The 20,781-nt window shown below is 38.9% G+C and overlaps 1 protein-coding gene across 1 annotated transcript in view; it reads left to right on the forward strand.

Annotated features, from left to right (window-relative positions):
* The window catches only part of LOC129630296 (protocadherin-23-like), a 200,672-nt gene that overhangs the window by 112,574 nt on the left and 67,317 nt on the right, over positions 1–20,781 (forward strand). The window contains exons 16-18 of the mRNA XM_055550800.1: positions 6,069–6,203; positions 6,410–6,619; positions 18,801–19,658. Coding sequence (XP_055406775.1) covers positions 6,069–6,203; positions 6,410–6,619; positions 18,801–19,658 — 1,203 coding nt within the window. The remainder of the gene's footprint in view (positions 1–6,068; positions 6,204–6,409; positions 6,620–18,800; positions 19,659–20,781) is intronic.

A 20,781-nucleotide genomic window follows, 5' to 3' on the forward strand; every position in this document is an offset into this window, starting at 1 on the left:
GCGCTGAAGAACTGATACTTTTGAACTGTGGTGTTGGAGAAGACTCTTAGGAGATCCAACCAGTCCATCCTAAAGGAAATCAGTCCTGAATGTTCATTGGTAGGACTGATGTTGAAGCTGAAACTCCAATACTTTGGCTACCTGGTGTGAAGAGCTGACTCATTGAAAAGACCCTGATGCTGGGAAAGATTGAGGGCAGGAGGAGAAGGGGACAACAGAGGATGAGATGGCTGGATGGTATCACTGACTCAATGGACATGGGTTTGAGTAAACTCCGGGAATTGGTGATAGACAGGGAGGCCTGGTGTGCTGCAGTCCATAGGGTCACAAAGAGTTGGACACGACTGAGCAACTGAACTGAAATGAGAGGAATTCTGAGGACCAAGATAATTCAATGATAGTTCAAGATAATTTGGTGGTATCTTTCGAGTGCCTGGCACTTGGTAAATGTATGTTGTATAAATAAATGTGTGTTGCATGAGTGAATGAATTAATCAAATAACTGGAGCTCAGCACATATGTGTCATCTGCATATGGATGGAAACTGAAGCCAGTGAACTGGGAAAGAGGTGGAATGAATTCCTTCCTTCCTCTTTCCCCTTCCCCTTCTCTTCCTTCCTTCCTCTCTCTCTTTGTTCTCTCCTTTCCATGTTTTTTTTTTTAATTAGTCAGCAATATCTGAAGTTACAGAGAAGATAAGTCAGCTAAACATGATCAGTAGATTTTTACAACCAGAAGCTTATTGATGACTGTAGAAAGGATAACTATATATGGCAGTGGTTTCAAGCTAGCTGCAGGGAATTTTTAAAAAAATGCTTGGCTATAAAGAGAAGAAAACTTGTTTCTTACAGTTAGCTTCTGTTGCTGCTTAGTTGCTTTGGTCGTGTCTGACTCTGTGTCACCTTATGGACTGCAGCCTGCCAGGTTCCTCTATCCATGGGATTCTCTAGGCAAGAGTACTAGAGTATGTTCCATACCCTCCTCCAGGGGATCTTCCCAACCCAGAGATCAAACCCAGGTCTCCTACATTGTAGGCAGAGTCTTTATCACTGAGCCACCAGGGAAGCCCCTTATAGCTAGAGAAGAGTATAATTTAAGGGGAAAATGTAAAGAGAAAGATTAGAACTGACAGGAAAACTTCAAGAGGGTGTTTGAAGAATTATTTTTGCCATTGAGGCAGAAAGCAAGAGATGGAGTTGAGTACAGATGCAAGAAGCTGAGGGAGCCTTTTTCCCAATGCCTCCATTTCTCTGGGAAATAGAAAGGAAAGTGGTTTGTGAGAGTCAGCCAGCAGGTGGTTGGGTAGAAGACCTGAATAGGAAAGGGGTGACCAAGGAGAACTGGACAGATTGCCAGAGGACAGTGGTATTTCAGTGGCCTCAGTCTATGCTTTTGTGAAGTTTTCTCCAGCCCCAATTATCTGCTGGATAGTCCAGAAGACCAGAGAGATGGTTGACATGATCCTGAACTAAGGTTTTGCTGGGATTCTTTCGGAAAAAGTCAGAAGACCTGAGGAAATTTGCAAGGTTTCTAAAGTGTTAATTCATGGATCTGGACTTGATAGGGAAAGAAATAAATTGAGGAAGGGTATCCGAGACTGGGAGAAAGTAAATGAGCAAAAGACTGTAGGTCTTGAGCTCTAAGAGCAGATATATGTATGCGTACACACACACATACACACTCATCCTTTACTAGGTGTGTTTTAAGTATATCCCTAAATATCTTCAGATTCAGATATCCAGTTTTCTTAGTAAGATTATGGAATTAGATCAAATAATCTCATTTGACTTTTATTTCCTTGGTTCTCAAATTTGATGATGCTGTGTTTGTTCTGGAGGATTATTCTGTGAGGAGGTAGAAGCAAAATGAAGCAGAGAAAAGGCTAATGGAGTTCTGCCAAGAGAATGCACTGGTCATAGCGAACACCTTCTTCCAACAACACAAGAGAAGACTCTACACATGGACATCACCAGATGGTCAACACCGAAATCAGATTGATTATATTCTTTGCAGCCAAAGATGGAGAAACTCTGTACAGTCAGCAAAAACAAGACTTGGAGCTAACTGGCTCAGATCATCAACTCCTTATTGCAAAATTCAGACTTAAGTTGAAGAAAGTACAGAAAACCGCTAGACCATTCAGGTATGAGCTAAATCAAACCCCTTACAATTGTACAGTGGAAGTGACAAATAGATTCAAGGTATCAGATCTGATAAACAGAGGCCCTGAAGAATTTTGGATGGAGGTTTGTAACATTGTACAGGAGGCAGGGATCAACACCATCCTCAAGAAAAAAAAAATGCAAAAAGGCAAAATGATTGTCTGAGGAGGTCTTACAAATAGCTGAGAAAAGAAGAGACGTGAAAGGCAAAGGAGAAACAGAAAGATATAGCCATTTGAATGCAGAGTTCCAAAGAATAGCATGGAGAGATAAGAAAGCTTTCCTCATTGATCAATGCAAAGAAATAGAGGAAAACAATACAAGGGGAACGACTAGAGATCTCTTCAAGAAAATTAGAGACACCAAGGGAACATTTCATGCAAGCATGGGCACAAAAAAGGACAGAAATGGTATGGACCTAACAGAAGCAGAAGATATTAAGAAGAGATGGCAAGAATACACAGAAGAACTGTACAAAAAAGATGTTCATGACCCAGATAACCACAATGGTGTGATCACTCACCTAGAGCCAGACATCCTGGAATGTGAAGTCAAGTGGGCCTTAAGAAGCATCGCTATGAACAAAGACAGTGGAGGTGATGGAGTTCCAGCTGAGCTATTTCAAATCCTAAAAGATGATGCTGTGAAAGTGCTGCACTCAATATGCCAGAAAATTTGGAAAATTCAGCAGTGGCCACAGGACTGGAAAAGGTTAGTTTTCATTCCAATCCCAAAGAAAGACAATGCCAAAGAATGTTCAAATGACCACACAGTTGCACTCATCTCACACAATAGCAAAGTAATGCTCAAAATTCACCAAGCCAGGCTTCAAGAGTACTTGAACCATGGACTTCCAGATATTCAATCTGGATTTAGAAAAGACAGAGGAACCAGAGATCAAATTGCCAACATCCATTGGATCATCGTAAAAGCAAGAAAGTTCCAGAAAAACATCTACTTCTGCTTTATTGATTACACCAAAGCCTTTGACTATGTGTATCACAGCAAACTGTGGAAAATTCTTCAAAAGATGGGAATACCAGACCACCTGACCTGCCTCCTGAGAAATCTGTATGCAGATCAGGAAGCAACAGTTAGAACCAGACAACAACAGACTGTTTCCAAATTGGGAAAGGAGTATGTCAAGGCTGTCTATTGCCACCCTGTTTATTTAACTTCTACGCAGAGTACATCGTGCAAATTGCCCAGCTGGATGAAGCACCAGCTGGAATCAAGATTGTCGGGATGACACCACCCTTATGGCAGAAAGTGAAGAATTAAAAGAGCTTCTTGATGAAAGTGAAAGAGGAGAGTGAAAAAGTTAGCTTAAAACTTAACATTCAAAAATGAAGATCATGGCACTCGGTCCCATCACTTCATGGCAAATGGATGGAAACAGTGAGAGACTTTGTTTTAAGGACTCCAAAATCACTGCAGATGGTGACTGCAACCATGAAATTAAAAGATGCTTGTTCCTTGGAAGTAAAGCTATAACTAACCTAGATAGCATATTAAAAAACAGAGACATTATTTTGCTGACAAAGGTCCATCTAGTCAAAGCTATGGTTTTTCCAGTAGTCATGTATGGACGTGAGAGTTGGACTATAAAGAAAGCTGAGCACCAAAGAATTGATCCTTTTGAACTGTGGTGTTAGAGAATACTCTTGAGAATCCCTTGGATTGCAAGAATATCAAAGTATTTCATCCTAAAGGAAATCAGTCCTGAATTTTCACTGGAAGGACTGATGCTGAGGCTGAAACTCCAATACTTTGGCCACGTGATGCAAAGAACTGACTCATTAGAAGAGACCCTGATGCTGGGAAGGATTAAAGGCAGGAGGAGAAGGAGATGATAGAGGATGAGAGATTGCATGGCATCACCAACTCAATGGACATGAGTTTGAACAAGCTCCAGGAGTTGGTTATGGACAGGGAAGCCTGGTGTGCTGCAGTCCGTGGGGTCACCAAAAGTTGGACACGATTGAGCGAATGAGATGAACTGAATTGGACTGAGGAAGAAGCAAGGCATTAATTGAATTCTGAAAGAGACCCAAGTGCAATACTTTCAATTTATTTCACATTGTTTAAGTTGTAAAGGGTGCACAGTTTATAGTGTGAAAACATATATGTGCAAACTATAGTTACATAAAGATCTCATTTATTCTTAATAAAATACTAGGAGGATTGAAGGCAAGTAGAGTGTTAGGGATAAAACAATGTAGAAAAAAAGGAACAATAAAATGTGACAGTTTCTAAGAAGTCAAAGGAGTATTGAATACAATGATAAAACACATTAGAGAATAATTAGACCAATGGGAGGAAGGGAAGCTGTAAAAATTTGTGTTTTGTTTAAACATGTGAAGACATTTTCTAGGTTTGACAAGTGTCAGGATTTTAAAATGTATAGTATATAATACAATATGTAATATATAATTTTATATGTAATGTGTAATAAGATCACATTATAAATGAGTTGATTTATTTTTTTTAAAAGGGTCCAAAAATTAAAAGATGCTGTTCTCCATGATATCTTCATAAAGGCAAGGGCCGTACCTCTTTAATTCCCCACCTGTCTCTTTGGCAAACAGCACTGTGCTTGGCACTTAATTATGCTCACCAAATATTTGAGGAACAGAGAAAATAGATGTAACATGATATTGTCCCCATTTTCATAATGTAGGGTGAAACTGGTAAAGGGAATTTTAAAAATTTGGAATTTTTAAAACTTATGTCTGACCAAAGAAGAGGTTATGTTATCACTATGAGATCAAAGTAATCACTTAATTATCACATAATCATTAATGCAATAATATGCTTAATGCCTAATGATATGCTGAAATAGTCTGTTGACCTCTGATTATACTCTTTCAAATATTTGGTTCCTACATTATTAGACATTTTTTCTCAAGGTTATTAAAATGCCTGCAGGTGATCCCAAATATCCTTTCTCTTTCAACTGGCATAGGAAGAAGTCATGTATATTTATTCTTGTGTAAAATTAGCATATTCCGCTTTTTCCAGAACTCAGTTCTACTAGACCATGGTGGCTGAAAATTTACTTTTTATGACATACAAGATGGAAATAAGTAATTGAAGTTTTTTTGTGAAGTCCGAAGAACAATATTTCATCTTTTATTGAAGTGTAAATCACATATGTTAAGTACTATATCTAATCTAGATTCTCATCAGTTAAGAATTTAGGAACATGGTTGAAATGAACTTTTGTGAAGTGCAAATAAGCTGCAATATCATGGAATAATGTAGTTCAAGTTACTGGCATGAGAAAGCTTTATACCAAAGATGGGAACGACCTGACACTTTTCCCAGGGGAGAAATGAAACCACAGGAATATGGGAAGAATTATTTTCAGATTGCACAGTAATATGGTACCACATTTCTCATTGCAGATAGGAGACTGAATACTAAGTAGGAAACAAGATGGAGGGAAACTCTGTCCATCTGTAACTCCGTGTGCTCACCTCCCAAGCTGGAAGATGAGCAGAGTATCGGAACTGGATACAGCCTCTAAACACAGCGTCCATCTACAGAAATCGTCATTTGCCCTGAAAGCTTCCAGTGATGTCATTAAATCACAATTAGTATTAGCAGAAGGAATTAGGAATATGTTGGAGGGTTGCACACTCATAAGAAAATTTTTATGGAAGGGAGAAATTCTGAAGCATTTACTGTGGTGAAGTCTCATAAGACTTGAAAATCAAGCATTTCAGCCCAGGAGGCTTTTATTTTTTAACAGCCAAAAGAGTTGGCTTTTGTTTTTCACCTTAATTTGAAGGTTCAATGTCTTGCCTTTTTCATTTATGGTTTAACATATTCATAGGAAAAAATGAAACAGATGAATGCATTCCAAGGGATAATGGTTAAGTTTTTCTCTGTGTTTTCCTTTAGGAATTAATTCCAAGCTTCAGTTTGAAATTATGCCAGGTGCTTCATTCATGTTGTTCCAGATAAATTCTGACACTGGGGAGGTAGTGACGGCCACCACGCTTGACAGAGAAGTTCAGGAAGTCCTCACCCTTCGAGGTAAGTGATCCCTTGTCTGTGCTAAACAAAAGTAGGCCGCAGGCAGTTGAGAGGTGAAATTTTACATTTCAGTAGGGCGTCTTTAAATCAGACGTTACTGACCCAGTGCTACCCAGTTAATTTGGTCTGAGGCTGTCTGGTTGGGGCAGCATATTTTAGGTGTGAATTAATGGCCACCATCCGTGCCATCTTTTATTCCATGTCAGTACTCGTACGTGACGGGGGAGCCCCTGCTCTGTCCGGGACCACAGTGATTCTCTGCACAGTGAGAGATGAAAATGACCACGCACCAGAGATTGTTGTCCCCAGGGATGACATTGAGGTTCTGGAAAACCAAGAGCCAGGCCTTGTCTACACCTTCCTGGCTTCTGATATGGATGCTGGCAGCAATGGAGCTGCCACGTATCATATAATCGGTAAGTATCATCTTTACTTTAATTCCCCCTGGGGTACCAGCATGGTTACACATGTGTCATGGTGAGTATTCTTCATTCAGTACATAGTTCAGTGTCTACAGAACACACACCTGCTAAGAGCTAATTGGCGCCCCGGGTCTCCTCTCCTCCTCCTTCCGACAGCTACCCTGATCTACTGCCCTCCAAACTCCTCAAACATCCGCCCTCAACAACTCTTGTTGTTAGTAATCCGTTTACATTAAAGGATATACAGATGCAGCAGATAGCTTTTTTTCTCTTTTCACTTTTTTCATATGATCCCTTACTTTTATTATTTTGAGCAATCAGGCCTGGAGGACATGAGTAGAAAAACAGTTTTCTGAGATCTGCAGACCAATGAAACACTTCAGATCTATCACAATACTCCAGAGATAAATAATCAAGGTCTTTAGGAACTTCTGCACTAGAAGATAATTTTGTAATATTTTCCCCTTTGGATCAGAGATATAGGATTCTGGCAGAATCATGGAAGGATTAGCATGGCAAGTTTTGTGAAGGCCACATCTTATTTACCTGAAAAAGAGTGGAGAATTCATTTTTTTAGCGCATGTCAGAGCACACATAGAATGATAATGAGATGCAGCTAGAATAACGCACAAAGAGAAGCCGTTTTAGGGTGTAGAAACAGCTGTGAGGCTCACTCTGGAAGCTATCACTGTCCATTTACTAAAATTCCCATAACCAAGCCATGTTTTCTGTGTACCACCCGGTTTACTCCAAAATGAGAGTGGTTTTTATTGTCATTATTCCCTGATTAGAAAATGATATATAATTGCAGAATTTATATACAATTTATGAAAAACAACAGTAATAAACAAAAATCTTATATCTTGCAGAGATAAGTAATTTGATATTTTTGAAAATCACTTTTCAATGAATCTCAGTGACTGCAGACACCAATCTTACACTACTGAATAATTTATATACACTGTTTTGTTATCTCCTTTTAAAAGTAATACACTGTATAAATGTTTCATGTTGTTGAATATACATATATTAGCATTTCTAATATGCATATTATAACATTTATCTTACTCATCTCCTTTTGTGCTAATTTAGATATTGAGCACTCTATTATAAAAATGCTGTAGTGAACACACTCAATTATTTCCTTATGATAATATATCTGGATTATTTGTCCAAGGACATATCTATTTTAAATGATCACATATATTGTCATACTACTACTACTAAGTTGCTTCAGTTGTGTCTGACTCTGTGCAATCCCATAGACGGCAGCCCACCAGGCTCCCCCGTCCCTGGGATTCTCCAGTCAAGAACACTGGAGTGGGTTGCCATTTCCTTCTCCAGTGCATGAAAGTGAAGTCGCTCAGTCCTATCTGACTCTTAGCGATCCCATGGACTGCAGCCTACCAGGCTCCTCCATCCATGGGATTTTCCAAGCAAAAGTACTGGAGTGGGGTGCCATTGCCTTCTCCATATATTGTCATACTATCATCCAAAAGGATGATAATCCCTCAAACTAACTTTGAGAAGCCCAATTTTTAAGAATAAGCCCAATTATTATCTCTTTCTTTGCTGTAGCAGTGGAATAGATACTTTTCCTTCTCTGTAAACTCTACCTGTTTTCTGAAACTTCCCAAATCAATTGTGGTTAGGAACCAGGGCTGGTGTTTTTTAAAGTTTGCAATCTGTTGTGATTGATGCTTTTGTAAAATACAATAAATATAAATTATTGGGAGAAAAAAGGCATACAAAATGCAAGCCCCAGTTTAAAAAAAGATATTACTATATTACAGAGATATAAGATTATTATGTCATATTGCTATAAATTTCTCTAAATGTTTACTCTCAATTTATTGTATTTATTTTGTTGAGGACTGGGTATAAACAATCCCCAGACTGCACCAGTCGCCTTTCATTGCATCAAGAACATTCTTTTTGACCACTCACCTTCCTTTCCCATATGGTCAACATTTCCCTCGCTACTGGCTTTTCCAATCAGTTTTTTTAGTCTCTCCTATCCTGAAAAGCATAGATGTCTCCCTTCATCCTCTGTCTCTTTTCCTTCACAATCAAATTTCTTAAAAATCGTTGTCTACACGCTAGTTCCCATGTCTTTATTTCACTTTAATTTCTTAGCTTGCTGCAATATACAGTCTGCTGAAGTCACTCCGCTGAAACTACCCTGTTGAAAATACAAAAGGTCTTGTTGTTGCTAAATGCGCTGGATCTTTTTTCAGTTCTTAGTTGCGCTGCTTTGTGTCTTTGTGCGTCGTGCCCTGGATGCTTGGCCTCACTTTTACTTCAAAAGCCACTACTTTCTCCTGATTGTTCATCTGTCTCTCTAGACAAGCCTTCCCAATGTCCTTTTTCTTCTCTGACTTGTTAGAGTTTCCTGGATCTTTTTGGTATATCTCTTTCTTTTCTCCTAGACACACTCTTACTGGTCGCTTCAGCCAGTCCCTGTTTCTAGCTACCACTTAACTTTAATATCTCCCTATCTTGACTACATCCTAGATCTAAGTCCCATTAAAGGGTATTTTAAAAATTGAAGTATATACTTCTGTTAGTTCCAGATGTGCAACATAATTCAGTGTTTTTATAGAGTACACTCCATATAAAGTTATTATTAAACTGTTGACTGTATTGCCGGTGCTGTACATTACAGCCTTGTAACTTCTCTCTTTTATACCTAATAGTCTGTACTCCCCATTCCCCTTCATGTACTTTGCCCCTCCTCCATGACTCCCAATACTATGTTAAGTAGAAACGATGAGAGTGGGAATACTTATCTTATTCCTGATCTTAGAGGAAAAGTTTTCAGCTTTTCATTGTTGGTATGATAGCTGTTCGCTTGTCATATATGGTCTTTATTATGTTGAAGTATGTTCCCTCTTTACCAACTATGATAAGTGATTTTATCATAAATGAATGTTGAATTCTGTCAAATGTTTTTTTCTGTGTCTATTGAGATGATCATATGGTTTTTATTCTCCCTTTTGTTAATGTGGTGTAATACCTTGATTGATTTGTAGATGTTGAACCATCCTTGCATCCCTGGAATAAATTTTATTTGATCATGAATAAAAATCTCTTTTCTGTATTTGTTGAATTTGGTTTGCTAATTTTTATTGAGGATCTTTTCATTTCAGGAATATTGGCGTGTAATTTTTTTATAGTGTCTTTGTCTGGTTTTGATAGGGATTCATAGAATGAGTTTGGAAGTCCCTCTTCTTCAATTTTTGGTATAGTTTAGGAAAGATAGACATCAACTCATCTTTAAATGTTTGGTAGAAACTCTCCAATTCTGGTGTGGTCCTGGTCTTTGGTTTGTTGGAGGTTTTTGATTATTGATTCAATTTCATTAATAGTAATCAGTGTTCAGTAATCAGTTTCTTCCTGATTCAGTCTTGGAAAAGTGTATGTTTCTAGACATTCTTCCATTTCTTCTAGGCTGTCCAATTTTCTGGTGTATAGTTGTCAATAGTATTCTTTTATGATTGTATCTCTGTGATATTGGTTGTAATTTCTCCTTTGTTTATTTAGATTTTCTCTTATTTTCTTGATGAGTTTCTGACTCATCTTAATCAACTTCGTTTATCTTAAACAACAGCTCTTAATTTCACCAGGCTTTTTCTATTTTTTAAAATTTGGTCTCTATTTTATTTACTTCTCTGATTTTTATTATTCTCTTCCTTTTGTTGACTTTGGGCTTTGTTTGTACTTCTTTTTCTAGTTCCTTTAGATGGAAAGTTAAGTTATTTAAGATATTTCTTGTGTTTTGAGTTAGACCTGAATTACTATAAATTTCTCTCTAAGAACTCCTTTTACTGTGTCTTGTAGATTTTGAAAGTTGTGTGTTGTTTTTTTTTATTCACCTCAAGCTATGCTTTTATTTCTTCTTTGTTGATCCGTTGGTTTCTAGTAATATATTGTTTAGTTTCCACGTCTGTTTATTTTCCAGTTTCCTTCCTGTAATTGATTTCTAGTTTCATAGCACTGTAGTCAGAAAATATGCAAGGTTGATATGATTTCAATCTTCTTAAATGAATTGAAGATTTTTCGTGGCTTAGCATGAGACCTGTCTTGGAGATCTAGTGTCCATGTGCACTTGAAAAAGAATGTGTTTTCTTTTGTTTTTAATGCAATGATTTGTAAATATTAATACCTGTTAAGTCCTTCTGGTCGAATGTGTCATCTAATGTATCCCTTATTGATTTTCTGCCTGTTCATTTATGTAAGTGGGTTATGAAAGTTCTCTATACTTATTGTATTTCTGTCAGTTTCTCCTTTTATATGTGTTAATATTTGCTTTATATATTTAGGTGCTATTGTACTGGGGCATTTATGTTTATGAATGTTATATATTCTTGATTTGACTTGTTTATCATTATATGATGCCCTTCTTTGTCTTTGTTATAAACTTTATTTCAAAGTCTATTTTGTGTGATATGAATATTGTTATCTCTGTTTTCTTTTCATTTCCATTTGTGTGGAGTATCTTTTTCCATCATTTTACTTTCAAGTGTGTGTGTCTTTAGATCTGAAGTGAGTCCCTTATAGGCAGGATATAGATGGTATGTTTTCTTTTTTTTTTAATTTTATTTTATTTTTAAACTTTACAATATTGTATTGGTTTCGCCAAATATTGAAATGAATCCGCCATTCAGCCACCCCATGTCCTGATTGGAGCATTTAATCTATTTACATAAAGTAATCATTGATAGACATGTACTCACTGACATTTTGTTACTGTTTTCTAGGATTTTTTTTTGCAGTTTTTCTATGTTCTTTTCTTGTTCCTCTAGTCTCTTCCCTTGCAGTTTAATGATTTTCCTTAGTCTTATGTTTGGGTTATTTTCTCTGTTTCTTTGTGTGTCCACTGGAGATTTTTGATTTGTAGTTACCATGAGGTTTACATATATATCAATTATATATAGTTGTTTTAAATTCATAGTTGTTTAAATTCAAACATATCCTGAAAGCTCTACCTTTTTAATTTTACTCCAAACACACTTTATGGTTTGGTGTTATATAATACATTTATATCTGTATCCTTTCAGTGTTTATCGTTGTTATATTTGATTTTATATTTTTTATCTTTTAACATTTATGCCCGCTTATATAAGTGGTTGATTCACTGTTTTTTTACTATATATTTATAATTATCAGTGACTTTTTTCTTCATATCATTTTTTAAAATTTCTTGTTATAAGGTTTTCTTTTTTACTTAAAAAAAAAAAACACTTTCTTATAAGGCCAGTTTAATGGTAACAACATCTTTTAGTTTTTGTTTGTCTGGAAAACTCTTTCTCTCTCCTTCAAGTCTGAATGGTAACCTTGCTGGATAGAGTGTCCTTGGTTGCAGGTTCTTTCGACACTTTAAATATGCCATGCTACTCCCTCTGGCTTGCAAGATTTCTGATAAGATATCAGCTAATATTTTTAATGGTTTCCTTATAAGTGACTCTTTCTCTTCCTGCCTTTAAACTTCTCTCATTCACTCTTTAAATTTTTTTCATTTTTATTATGATATGACTTAGTGTGAGCCTCTTTGAGTTCATCTTGTTTAGGCCTCTCTGTACTTCTTGGACTTGGATATCTGTTTCCTTTTCAGGTTAGTGATATTTTCAGCTACAATTTCACCAAATAACGCTTTATGCCCCTTTTTGTCTCTCTTCCTCTGTGACTCCTATAATGTTAGTAAGCTTGATATTTTCCTAGAAGTCCCTTATTGAATTCTCCAGGCGAGAATACTGGAGTGGGTTGCTATTTCCTTCTCCAGTGGATCTTCCCGACTCAGGTATCAAAGCCAGGTCTACCACACTGCAGGGAGGATCTTTACTATCTGAGCCACCAGGGAAGCCCAGAAGTCCCTTAAATAATCCTTATGAACTTTTTCTTTTTACCTTTCTGATAAGGTGATTTCCACTATTCTGTCTTCCAGGTCATTTATGTGTTTGTCTGTATCACCTAATCTGTGGTTAATTCCTTCTAGTGTATTTCTCCTTTCAGTTATTGTATTCTTCAGCTCTAACTGGTTCTTTATTATATTTTCTAGTTCTTTTTGAAGTTCCCACTGTATTTTTGTATCCTTTTCCTTGTGAAAGGATGTTCACAAGTTTGATTAACATTTTTTTTATGACTTTTGCTTTGAACCCTTTATCAGATGAATTACTGTCACATTAGGCTTCCCCTCACCCAGGATTTTATATTGCTCTTTGTTTTGCAGCATGTTCTACTGTCTTTTCATTTTGTTTGATGAAATTAAGGAAAACATGCACATCTTGGTCTTGAAGCCATGTCATTGTATTGGATCATCCCTATGCAGTCTCCCTATGCCCGGTGGATTAGGCGGGAGAGCTGGATCTAAAGTGACCATGGGCCATGCCTTTTCTCAGGGTGTGCTAGCAGTTGGTGCCATGTTGAGGGGTGGGGCCAGGTTTGGAGAGGCTGGAGCCACAATCCTGAGTGAGGCTGTCATCTCCTTGGTGATATAGAGGTTTCTGTCTTGGACAAGGGTAGGGATGGGACCCAAGAGGCTGGAAGAGGAGCCTTGAGCCAGCCCTGGCCTTTCACAAGGTACATTGGTGATGTACAAGGTGATGTACCTTGATGTACCTGACTGTCTGAGACAGTCAGAGCCTGTCTCAGACGGAGTGAGGTGGGCTGGGGTGGTCATGGTGGGCTGGTCAGAGCACCAGACAGGTTGCCACTGTGCCAGGACTGGGAGCAAACAACTGTGTCCACACTCTTCAAAAGCAGAGTCTCCATTGCCTACAGGCCTCCATGGTTTTCAAACTACCTAAAAGGGCTCATATTCCCAGTGCTTATCTCCAGGCTGGCATGCCCGATATGGGGCTCAAATCCCTAAGAACTAAGGGAAGATCCCTGAGCCTGTGAAATCTTATTCTGTGTTACCCACCAAGGGTGTGGGTCCTGACAAGACTTCTTCTTCTTCCCTAATACCAGACTCCTTGTGGTTCTTCCTTTATAATCTTGGTTTTAGTAGAGCAAGTCTGCTAGACTTCAGGTCAATTTAAGAGAGAATTTCTTTTTATATCAATGCAATTTTGTCTTTCTAAGAAGAGGTAAGCTCAGGGTCTTCCCACTCCACCATCTTGATCCCACCTTCTAATAATTTTTTATTTTCTACTTTCTTTCTTTTTACAATGAGAAAGTAGAATTAGGATCAGTGCCTTTGACTAAAAATAAATAGCATTTTTGTCCACACTTCATGTCCTGTGGTGAACTGTGGGCTTTGCTCTGTACCATCCTGACTCTAGGACTCCCTATCAAAGGATTTTCAAAGGAAAATAATGGGTTTCATACAAATATAAAACTGACAACTTCCAAAGGTTTTTATTCAACTCACTAGTTAATAAACAAGCCAAAAAGATGTTAAAATTGGTTCAAGGAGAAATCTAAGAAACACACACATGCACACAGAGAGAGAAAATAAGGGATTGTGAAATGCAGAAGAGTTCTAGCCACAGGACAGTAATCATTGCCATTCCACCAGACACAATTAATTTAGATTTCTGTGAACGTGAACTGTTTTAATTATGTGTTTAGTTTTCAGCAATTTACAGAAATAAAATACCTGAAAGACAATGAAGATAAAATACCTGGAAGACAATTCTGATGTCAAAACCAGACTAGTCACACACTGATCTTTATTTTTACCATAGAACATCCACTTATTATTTCCTTCCATTTCAAACTGTTTCAGCATTTTTTCCTGATAGCCTCAAGGACCCAATCTTCATGTCCAATAGCCTCTCATTATCAATGTGTCTAAAACTGAACATCACTCCCTTTTCATTCACCTCATCACGATCTGGCTTCTTCTAGAATTTCTTCAAGTGATCAGCCTTTTTTGCTCAATGTGCCCTTAAAAAATCTTGTTACAGATGTAAACACTGAAAATCCTTGTTCACATTTTTTACATTGTAGACAGATTGTTGTTATAGTAGTAACATTTCTTAAACTCCTTCTGATATGTATCCCCAAATCAATTAATGGCTTTTATTATCTATTTATTTACTACTTAGGAACTTGAAACTGAAAGTTGCTCAGTCATGTCTGACTCTTTGTGACCCCATGGACTGTAGCCTGCCAGGCTTCTCTGTTCTGGAGAGGTCAGAGTACTGGAATGGGCAGCTGTTCCCTTCCCCAGGGGATCTTCCCAGCCCAGGGCTCAAACCCAGGTCTCCCGCATTGCAGGCAGATTCTTTACTGTCTGACCCACCAGAGAAGCCCAAAGAATACTGGAGTGGGTAGCCTATCCCTTCCCCAGTGGATCTTCCCAACCCAGGAATTGAACCAGGGTCTCCTGTATTGCAGGCAGATTCTTTACCAACTGAGAATAGGCCCTAAAGTTTAGTTCATAGGAAAGGTCCTCTTCAAAAAAAATGATGCATCCCCCCAGGCATTCAAGTCAGTTCTTATTTCAACAAGAAACACCAACATTGGGAATGCCCCCTTACCTGGCAGCCTAGAAACTTTCACACCCTGGTCTGGTACACCTTGGTCAGGTTGGGAGGGGTGAGAAGTGAACCTTTCTTTTATAAATTGTAAGAAGGGTAATTATAAAGTGATTTGGGGAAAGACAAACCCATGTGATCCTATGGGTTTTCTCAGGCAGAACCATTTTCAAAATAAGCATATGTAAACTAAACTTCTGGTTATTGACCTAAAACTTACCTGTTTCCAGATACTCCTTAGATAGATTTTTTTTAATACTTTACAAAATTGTATTAGTTTTGCCAAATATCAAAATGAATCCGCCACAGGTATACATGTGTTCCCCATCCTGAACCCTCCTCCCTCCTCCCTCCCCGTACCATCCCTCTGGGTCGTCCCAGTGCACTAGCCCCAAGCATCCAGTATCGTGCATCGAACCTGGACTGGAAACTCGTTTCATACATGATATTTTACATGTTCCAATGCCATTCTCCCAAATCTTCCCACCCTCTCCCTCTCCCACAGAGTCCATAAGACTGTTCTATACATCAGTGTCTCTTTATAACCCCAGTGTCCTCAGGGAGAAATATCAATAACCTCAGATATGCAGATGACACCACCCTTACGGCAGAAAGTAAAGAACTAAAGAGCCTCTTGATGAAAGTGAAAGAGGAGTGAAAGAGTGAGAAAGTTGGCTTAAAGCTCAACATTCAGAAAACTAAGATCATGGCATCTGGTCCCATCATTTCATGGCAAATAGATAGGGAAACAGTGGCTGACTTTATTTTGGGGGGCTCAAAAATCACTGCCAATGGTGACTGCAGCCATGAAATTAAAAGGCGCTTACTCCTTGGAAGGAAAGTTATGACCAACCAAGACAGCATATTAAAAAGCAGACACATTACTTTGCCAACAAAGGTCCATCTAGTCAAGGCTATGGTTTTTCCAGTGGTCATGTATGGATGTGAGAGTTTGACTATAAAGAAAGCTGAGTGATTAAGAATTGATGCTTTTGAACTGTGGTGTTGGAGAAGACTCTTGAGAGTCCCTTGGACTGCAAGGAGATCCAACCAGTCCATCCTAAAGGAAATTAGTCTGAATATTCATTGGAAGGACTGATGTTGAAGCTGAAACTCCAATACTTTGGCCACCTGGTGTGAAGAGCTGACTCATTGAAAAGACCCTGATGCTGGGAAAGATTGAGGGCAGGAGGAGAAGGGGTAGACAGAGGATGAGATGGTTGGATGGCATCACCGACTCGATGGACATGGGTGTGGGTGGACTCCGGGAGTTGGTGATTGACAAGGAGGCCTGGCGTGCTGCGGTTCATGGGGTCACAGAGTCGGACACGACTTAGCGACTGAACTGAAGGGTCCTCAGACCTCATTTTAAACACAACTGGTCTACACACCTTTTGGTCTTTCTCCTAAGCCAGATCATGACTCTTACCTCCCTTACTGCTTACTTTTTCTCCTCTGTATCTTTGGAATGCATCCACTTCCTCTAGGTGCATATCTTTCCAGAACCCCCTCATTACGCAGACTCTGTGATAGTCTCCTATCTTCCACTAGTCTATAAGCTCTGACACTGCTGCCCAGGATTCTTCCTAAAACAGAAATGTTACTCACAGTGTCTTCCTGTCTAAAATCTTGCAGGTAGATTTTAAGATAAAGCCCAGCGTCTTGGCAGTGTATACAGGGCAGTTCATGATTGGATATCCTGCTTATCTTCCAGATTTATATTCTTGCTACTGTCAATCCTCTTTCTGCCTACATTCTACCCTCAAATACCCAGGGGACCCTAAATTCTAGTCATACTAAAATGTTTGCAACCTTTGCTTTGTCATATTCCTGGGACTTCATCCAGGTTTGACCCTCTTCCCTCTCCCTCCCCTAAGACTAATAGCCTGGCTTCCTTCCCTTTAGGAGTTAGTTTGGTGTCACTGTTTATAATAAGCATTTTCTTGCCATCCTAACGCAGGACCCTGTGCTCATCTTCTGTCTTCCCAGTGTCCTGCACATGTGAGTTTCACACTGTACTTTAATGTCCAGGTACGGATGTGCCTTTCCTCCTGGACTGTAAACTCTTAGAAGTCAGATCACATCTTCCTCTCCTCATATTCCCAGTGTCCCAACACATATTTGGTACATGACAGGTGTTGTTAAAATGTTTAATGAGGCAATGAATGGCTTTATCAATCACAAATGCCACAGAAATGTAATTTGTCTCACCACCTGTGTTTGGTACAAATTAACATGTCTCCTGAAGGCCTTCAAATGCCGTCCCTGCTCCTCAGCCCCCAGTACTGCCTGAGGCTGCTGTTTTTTCAGCACTGCTCCACTTCCTCCATGTGCCTCTGCAGGGCTCATGAAGTTCTCATGCTGTTGGGAATGGTCCCCACTAGTCCAAGAATGTGGCTGGTAGGTCACTGAACTTCATTTTCCCAGCTAATCTTCAGGTTGTCTTTAAAATGCCTTTGGAAGCTTTTTATCCCTGAGTTTAGTTTTTTTTAATTAATTAATTTAATTGGAGGCTAATTACTTTACAATATTGTAGTGGTTTTGCCATACATTGACATGAATCAGCCATGAGTGTTCATGTGTCCCCCATCCTGAACCCCCCTCCCACCTCTCTCCCCATCCCATCCCTCTGGGTCATCCCAGTGCACCAGCCCTGAGCACCCTGTCTCATGCATCAAAACTGGACTGACAATCTATTTCATATATGGTAATATACATGTCTCAATGCTATTCTCTCAAACCATCCCACCCTCGCCTTCTCCCACAGAGTCCAAAAGTCTCTTCTCTATCTCTGTGTCTCTTTTGCTGTCTTGCATAAAGGGCTTCCCTTGTGGCTAGCTGGTAAATAATCCACCTGCAGTGCAGCAGACCTGGGTTTGATCTCTGGGTTGGGAAGATCCCCTGGAGAAGGGAACGGCTACCCACTCCAGCATTCTGGCCTGGAGAATTCTATGGACTCTATAGTCCATGGGTTCACAAAGAGTCCGACACGACTGGGTGACTTTCACTTTTACTTTTAAATTTTATTCTACTTGGTACCATATACAATAGCAAAAGGAACATATTTTAAAGAATAAAACATAGGAACATATTTAAAGAATAAAACATAATCCTTGCTTATGTTATGTAAGAGATAGACAAGTGTTCTACTGTCTCTGAAAGAAGTGTTATGGCTCATGCACAAAGGGCCATGTAGAAGAGGACCTTATTCCAGTAATATAACCAACATTCAATCTATAGTGAGTAAGGGGAAAATTAAAAATACGTTGTTGTAAATCAATCTGTTAATTTTTGACTGCTATCTACAAATGAACATCAAATACTGTTGCTTATCTCTGCCTACTATTGTTTTATTTCAAGTAAAATATGCATTTTAACCCTTCAAAAAGGAAAAGCATATTACTATAAAAAGTTGAAGTTGAAAAAAATTCATACTGCTGCAAATCAGTCAAAGCAAGTGTTTGAATTACTGATTGAATTCAGATAGATGTTGAATTTTATTTTTTGCTTATCCCCTGAGTATTATTATCAGGAAGCTTTGTGAGGGTAGGGACTGGATCATGTACTTACAAAAGTGATAGTGTACTATAATAATCAGGAAATAAATATTTGTTGGATGAATATATATATTCATAGTAAAGAGCTGCTACTTTTTCAATTCAAATATATTCTGAACTTGCTTTCTTTAATAGATGGAAATACTGATGAGTACTTTGCTATTAATGAAATGTCGGGAGAACTCTCAACCACTCGCGCTTTGGACCGGGAGGAAGTCAGCAACTTCACCCTCCTCATCCTGTGCTCGGATCTGGGGAGCCCGCCGCAAAGCTCCACGGCGCAGCTGCAGGTCAGAGTTCTGGATGACAACGACCACAGCCCTTCCTTCCCCAGGCTGCAGTACCAGGCTTCTGTGAGAGAGGACGCACAGGTGGGAACCACGGTTCTCGTGCTCTCCTCCGCTGACGAGGATGAGGGCCTGAACGGGCAAACCATGTATTCTCTGGTGCATGAGGCTTCCGGGGCGTTCACCATCGACCCTGTAGCAGGCACACTGAGAACCAGCCGCGCCCTTGACCGGGAAGCCAGGTCTGACCACGTATTGAAGGCTGTGGCCAGAGACTGTGGTGTCCAAGGCTCACGAAGCACCACGGTGGTTATAAAAGTACATGTCACTGATGTTAATGACAACAGTCCAGTTTTGGAACAGAACCCCCTTGATATTTTTCTTTCCTCTCAGTCACCTACAAACCAAACAGCTGCCATCCTCAGAGCCAGTGACCCAGACTCGGGGCCCAATGGCACCGTCACGTTCAGCTTCGCAGAGCCCCAGTCAATGCTTTCTATTAATGAATACACAGGAGCCATTCAACTTCAGCAAATTCCGTCTTCAGAATATTTTCCTATTTGGCTGCAGTTAAAAGCTGTGGATCAAGGGGTCCCAGCTAGGACAACCACTGGTCTCCTGGTCATTCACATGGAAGGAGAAGATGTAAGGATCTCCTTCAGCCAGCATCTGTATAAAGGGATCGTGCCTGAAAATTGTGAGGCAGGTGAGTGTCGTGTCCCAGTTTTGGCCAAATGCTTAAAACTATCAAAGCATTAAAACTATGAATTTCTGAGTCCAGCCAATTCTTGGTATTACAATTTTCATTCAGCATATGTTATTAAAAATAGATACTCAAATACAGTAACATATTCACACCCCTTTCAAGACAGCAAAAACTAATAAAAACACTGAAAGCATTCAGGACTCTTGAACTTTAAGTTTAAAAATCTCAAAAAACCCACATTTATGTAAATGCTTATGAATCCCAAACAACTACATTTCCTAAATGACTTTCCTGGAAATACAATGAGAGGTGAAATATGTTGTGGTTCAGTGACTGTCACTGTGTGTCCTTGGGAAGCTGGCTCTCTCAGCCTCCGTTTCCCAACCTGCAAATTAGGGATGAGTTTGGTACCTACCTCAGTAGGGTGTTCTGAGGACCGAATGAGCCACTTCATATAAAGCCCTTAAAACCGTATCTGACTCAGAATCAGTGTGTAATTTTAAGGAAGTGCTATTTTTCTTATTATTACTTCATTTTGATACAGTCAGTATTACTTTCAAATAATGCAGTAATATCTGATCTTCAAAGAATTTGGCAAGATTATACTACTCAGAACAGGCTTCTGTGAATGGTGACTGTTTTTCCTCATAATGCTAAATTATTTTTCAGTTATTTCCCTACTCAAATGTATGCCATAATGGGAAACATAAATAATTAATTCCAATGATCTTTCTACCCTAAAGCAAAAAAACCTATTTGCAGATAGTTGTGAATGGAAAGAAATCCAATCTAGGTGATAATATCTAACTAGAGAGTTGAAATATAAACCTTCTGAATCTTTGAACCAGTCAGAGGGCAAATCACGTGGACTCCAGGGCTTGGGGGAGGAGGAGTTTGCTTTCGACAAGTCTGATGTGTGCTGTTTGATTTCTCCAGTTCTTTGTTTTTGCTTTGTCATTCTGGATTTAATTTCACTTTATTCATACCCAAAACAACCACTGTTTAAAAGGCAACTTGAATTTTTCTGAAATTGATTCATTTACTTCATAGTGAAAATATTTGTTACACATTATTACACATTTGTTACACATTATATTCTCTATAAAAAAAGAATATTCAACTT

The sequence above is a fragment of the Bubalus kerabau genome, chromosome 16 (assembly GCF_029407905.1).
Source record: "Bubalus kerabau isolate K-KA32 ecotype Philippines breed swamp buffalo chromosome 16, PCC_UOA_SB_1v2, whole genome shotgun sequence".
Lineage (NCBI taxonomy): Eukaryota > Metazoa > Chordata > Mammalia > Artiodactyla > Bovidae > Bubalus > Bubalus kerabau.